This window comes from Cariama cristata, unplaced genomic scaffold (assembly GCF_000690535.1).
Source record: "Cariama cristata isolate BGI_N322 unplaced genomic scaffold, ASM69053v1 Scaffold22229, whole genome shotgun sequence".
Classification (NCBI taxonomy): domain Eukaryota; kingdom Metazoa; phylum Chordata; class Aves; order Cariamiformes; family Cariamidae; genus Cariama; species Cariama cristata.
In genome coordinates, this window is record NW_009637686.1 from 5,733 (window position 1) to 11,693 (window position 5,961).

The 5,961-nt window shown below is 37.3% G+C and overlaps 1 protein-coding gene across 1 annotated transcript; it reads right to left on the bottom strand.

The window, feature by feature from the left end:
* Nucleotides 1–1,382: 1,382 nt before the first annotated feature.
* On the bottom strand, nt 1,383–2,833 carry ZBTB43 (zinc finger and BTB domain containing 43). Its single transcript, XM_009708443.1, has one exon. The coding sequence runs from the start codon at nt 2,831–2,833 to the stop codon at nt 1,439–1,441; it is 1,395 nt and encodes a 464-aa protein (XP_009706745.1). The 3' UTR covers nt 1,383–1,438.
* Nucleotides 2,834–5,961: the final 3,128 nt, after the last annotated feature.

Here is a 5,961-nt window from a genome sequence, read left to right on the forward strand (position 1 = left end):
GGTTAATTGCTTTTGCACAGGACTGCGTTAAGCTTTCAACCCCAAAATCCTGTTGCCACCTTTACAACTGATGCACTCACTCTACCTGCAGAGCTGGCAGCATCTCTCAGAACTACAAACACTCCTCCATCTATCTCCAAGAATGAGAGCCCAGCATATAGATCCTCATCCTAATGAAGCAGAAGTGCCACTTTCCCAGCAAAAATCCAGACTTCAGACATGAGCACGGTACCATGTTCTGCAGTACCATTAACAGATCCAAATACCATACTTTCTACTTTTTTCCATAAGCAACTTCAAATGAAGAGGTAAACAACTTTGGCTGCTTCTGATCACATGTAACCAGTCACAGTAGTTCAGTACCAAGAATCTGTATTATAGTTCTTACTACCCAAAGAGTAAAGAAGTTAAAGTATAAATACCTATCAATGACTAAATAATTTTCGTAAATCAGGTTTCTAAAACTAGATAGAAGTTCTCAAATAAGTTTTTGTACCAATAAAAAGTCAATTCGTGAATCCACAGAGTTTGGTACTTGCTACTGTAGTAAGCCACAAAAATCTGAACAGAAAACTACGGTTTAAATGTTTGATTATTTTGGATAAGTTCCAAGTATTACCTTTTTTTTTTTTTCACAAGATATACTTATTACACACACTTCTAGAAGCTCTCGCAACGTAGCAATCAAAATCAAGTCAAGCCAAGAGTCAGACAGCATTAGACCCTAGAGAAGCAACGACAAATTATATTTAACACAGATTGAAGTTTATATAGTGCTCAACTATATTTAAGTGCTTTACAGACTCGAAATAGAAATCTGCACAAAATTGGAGAACAGTTGTTTTCTGAAGACGGATTAAAAAATGGAAGGCAGATAAAGGAAAGCCAAGCCATCTTTACCACAGCCTTTCATTAAGCAATACAGCAAAGGCTATTTAATGATGTAGACTATCTAACAATACACGTTAAGTATGTTGGCAGTCTCCAGTTTGAGGTGGAACTCTACTTTTTTTTTCATTAAAATGTGAATCTCATAACCTGGTTTGGTCATCCTAGTTCTCTTTTTCATTAAGTAGGGCTACTTGAATTCCTGCTTCAGCTAAGTAACTGCAGGATTTGGGTCACTTTAGAGCTAGCCTTTATTGTGAATTTAGAAGACCTGGAAAAACAATAGGGCTTCTAAATACTGCTGTGATTACAACCAATGTCACAAAGACCTTACAGACCTCATTTTGCAAGCACCTTTCAGATTAACCATTTGCACTTCACACATCGAACACCTGGAGTAATACTGTGGAAAACAAAAGTTTGGTCTGTTTATATCAGCATAATCATTAAAACTTGGGTTTTTGAGAATTTACAATAGCAAGTACCAGACATTATTTGCATAATTAGTTTATTTTGCTTACTCTACTAAACAAACATAAGCACTAACGTCTCAGTTCATATCAGTAGTACTCTGCTCAGCTTTAGAAGCTTGGTATGACTTGGTACAAGAGGTCACATGCCGATGAAAACTGTCCCGCCACATAAATCTTTTCCCACAGATGTTACACTCATATGGTTTTATGCCTGTATGAATTTTCATGTGGCCTACAAGATGGTGTTTCATTTTGAATTTCTTACCACAGACACCACAGCCGTAAGGTCGAAGACCAAGGTGCATACTCATATGCCGATCTCTCTGACTCTTGTGTGTAAAGCTTTTTCCACACTGACAAGGATACAGCTTATCAGCATGTGAGAATCCAGTGAGTGACGTTTCTTCTTTAATTCCCGTAGCCATTTCAACGCCTTCACCATAGCCTGCTGCTACCATAAGATCTTGTCTGTGAGCACTTAAATTTCCATCTGCCCTTTCACCAGAAAATTCTTCCATAGAAGAGCCATAGAAGTCAACTTGTTCATCATAATTACTTTCATCTGCCTGTTCATCAAATTCTGCTTCCATCTTTTTGTCACCTATATGAAAGTCTTCAACACCTGAAGACTGGATTGCATGATCTGTCTGAATGGCATTCATGGATTCAGAAACTTGGTGCTCATCATAAGGATTATCAACACCTTCACAGTCTTGTTCAAATCTTTCTGGTTTCACATGGATCCACCGCTTGTGAGACATGATGCTGGGTTTGCTATACATAGGTCTGGTATACTGATACTCTGCACTATCACTAGTTCCTTCTTCACCATCCTGACTTGTCATTCCAGTGCTAAGTCTATCATGTTCTGTTGAAGAATTACTGGGAAGGTACTCATGTTCAGTCAGCTGACATGACAGTTCATCTTTAGAGCTCTCTTCTTCATTTTCGCCATCCCTTAGTTCCTGCGCTTTATGGAATTCCGTCTGTCCTCCAGAGCCAAGTTCAAAGGTTTCAACAAGGCCATTGTAACTACTACTGCTTGGGGACTGATGATCACTGCCATGATTCATCTTCTGACACAGAACTGTTGGATTCCCCTCTAGCACTTCAGTGCATTTATCCACTACATGCCACATCTGGAGGAAACTTGCTGCTGTCAAATAACTAACAATTTCAGGAGCAGGCATTACCAGCCTACCTGTATAGGTAGACAGAAGAATGTTTTCAAATACTCTGGGATTCATCACATCAGGCAGGACTATTCGCCTGCTGTTTTTTAGGAGAACCTGATCACAGAAGTAAGGTGAGCTAGCTGCAAGAACAGCTTTATGGGCTCTGAAGAGATGGCCCTGAACTACAATGGATACATCACATAATTGTCCTTGCTGGCGCTGCTGGTTTAACTTCTGCAAAATGGTACTAGAAAAATCCGGAAATTCCACTCGAAAAGAGCTTGACCCAGACTCCATTTCATTACAAATTTAGTGTTGTGCTGCAAGAAAAAAAAAAAAAAATCAGAAATTCTGCTTAGTAAAGTATTGATCTTTCCATTTCCATCTATACTTTTTCTTTAACAAATAACACTTAAGCAGACTCACATGGAACTCAATCCAACATTTTATGGAACCTATGTCACTGCAGTGGTACTATTTCTCCCACTCCACCTCATTTCTCTCTTTTCTGAAAGGCCACAAATTGCTATGCCAGCACATTTTGTTGTGTTTCTTCCTTCTATCCAAGAGGACTCATCAACTATAGCAGGACCTACAAACAGCATGTTACCCACTTGAGATAGATTAAGCTTTCAAGCATGAGTTTAGGATAACAAAAACAGTTATTTGATGACATCATAGCAGTAGAGTTCCTAACTCCAGGATGTCACAGAGTTTATAACAGCATATGAAAGATTCTGCATTTGAACTGCCAACAAAATCATCTCATTGATCGCCCAATAAAGACTGATTGTACTCTTACAAAATATTCCACTTTAAATGAAGTTTTCAAAAGCCGACATACTGATTCATACAATGACAAAGGCTGCACAGATAGAACCCTGTGAGAATGAGGCTTATGACTCTTCTACTGATAGTTCTCCGTCATTTTATTAACTGAAAGGTGGAAGAGCAACATCTTGTACAGTTGCAGAACTATAATCCAATCTTTTAATTCTGAGCTTTTTCAGATATTATTACAACATTCCTTACTTCAAGAAAAACCTTACAAAATTTAAAATGTTAATCAGGACAGTGATATCTCTGCTGTACAGATTTTTTTTCTGCATGTACCTCATATATTTGTAACACTGCAACAATTATGTGCTAGAAGCTAAGAGCTCACAGATTTTAATGTTGGTATTCCGACATGATCCAGATGTCTTATTACAAAGTTAAGTCTTTTAAGCTGTAATATAATTCTTTAAAGTGTCTGCTTTAAATTTTAAATTGAATTTGAGATAAATTTGCATGTTATTATCATTAGAAATAGTGACAAAAATTTAAATGCAACTACAAAAGACCAACATTATTTGCCTGAATAAGTTACGCTTGTGCAGTTTTTCAATTTGATAATGCATAAATTGAATACGATGAAATTCCAGAAGAGCCATGGAGTAGCAGGCAGTTTTCCTCTGTCAAGTTCTGTTTCTCACAAGTGGGAAAATGTCGGTTTTAACAGGTGGGGCTGCACACCAGAGAGAGAACACTTAGTAAATTAGCAGATAGTATATACATACAGAATTTAAAGCACTTTGTTAATAAGGTGCAAAAATAGAATTTGCATTACAAACAGTTGGAGGACTCTGAAATGAAAGTAATTCTATGGAAATACAGAACTGAGAAAGTATGATTACGAATCTCTGCTACAGAGAGCCTGTACAATAACCATAGTACTTTGTATGTAACCATGTTATGTAACCATCAACATAAAACTGTTCATTTGGTGCGCTATGTTAAAATGCTGTCACATCGGCACAAAGGTATGCCTCCTAAGTGCAGAAAAAGCAGCAGTGTTTGCTTACAAAATGCAGGCTACACAGGAGCGATTATGTAAACCACTCAATGTTTAATCAACAGCTCACAGTTACATAATCCCTTCCCTACCATTCTGATCCATTTTCCAACTCATATTCTTGACAACTCTCCCCCACTCCCCAAAAATCTGTGTTCCATCTCCAGAGTTTCAGAGCTAGAAAAGGATGACAAGCATATGGAGCACAGGTGAACACAGACTATTCACTGTTATCTTATATAAAGGTGAATAGGTCTTCCATAGAAAAGAAAGCATGGGAGTCAGAAAGCCATCAAGACTTTTCAGTAATTCAGGCCCAAACTCCTTGTAAACGTTGACACTGGCATCTTCCGCAGAACTGTGAGGATTATGCTTTTAAATTTCCTTTTAATTTTTCACTACAAGCCTGGTATCAATCTGACTCTCTTATTAAGGTCTCTGAATAAAACAGGCTGGGAAGAATAAACTGTTATTTATGAAACCCATTTGTAACAATAAATAATCACAGCAACATAGTCAAAAGGAAAAAAGGTACCTTCTTTGACCACAGTTTCCTTCTTTCTTCAAATCTTACACTAATTTCCAGTGCTGGGTAGCAGGAGGAACTGAAAGGACTGAATAAAGCTCTCATTGGAGGACTGTCAAATGACTAAAAATTTTGTAGTTGAGCACCATAACTTACTGTACACAGTCACATTCACTTTTACATTTTCATAAATCGTTACTGTTTAACTGGTTGAAACAATTGTTTAACTTAAGAGGTGTTTACTAACTACCTTGGGATCCTCAGATTTAAGATGAGAATCAGTCATCATTTTAATTTTTTTTTTAATACCTGGTGGCACAAGGCAGTTTTCCTACAAATAATGCCTTACATAAATCATGGGTGAGCAGTTACATTCTGCTGAGACAGTAACCAAGATGCATCAACAGAGGAAAGAGCCTAAAACTTGCAAATCCAGCACACCACTACTTTCAAGTGCTTTCACTAACAGTGTTATGCAAGGGGAAAGCCCTTTACATCACAAAGCATTACTCGCCAGAGAGTCCTCATCTTCAGCCCTCACAGCTTGCTTTAAGTATCTGACAACCTAAAAATGATTATGTATATCCTTGAACAAGTTTCTTGGGATGCATTCCCAAAAGTATACGGAAATTTCACATGAAGGTGCAAAACAGGAAAATAGCACCATTTCCCCTCCTTTCAACTGAAATAAAAAGTCTGAGCACAGTAATCAACTCACCAGAAGTGAATTACCACAAACTGTCAAACCTCAAGTGTAAATGTGGAATTTGGATTGAATACTACTACATTTAACCTGTCATAAAACCACTTTTAGCTATTTCAAGAACTAGCTAAAGAGGTCTCACTTCCTCGTTTTATAACCTGTTCTGTTTCTGCATTTTCTTTATCCCAACTCATAAAGAACAAAGTCTTTCTATTTTAATTGATAGAAAAAAATTAGTCTCTGTGCTGCAATATTAAATGAAACATACAAGGCACATATTACTTTCTTAAAAATAAAATTACTTTAAGAAGTGCTAGTAGGTAGTTACTTCAGTTCTCCACACGTAGAGCTTCTGAAGAAAT

Coding starts and splice junctions, on each gene's coding strand:
- ZBTB43 (XM_009708443.1), bottom strand. CDS start 2,833: ATGGAGTCTGGGTCAAGCTCTTTTCGAGTGGAATTTCCGGATTTTTCT.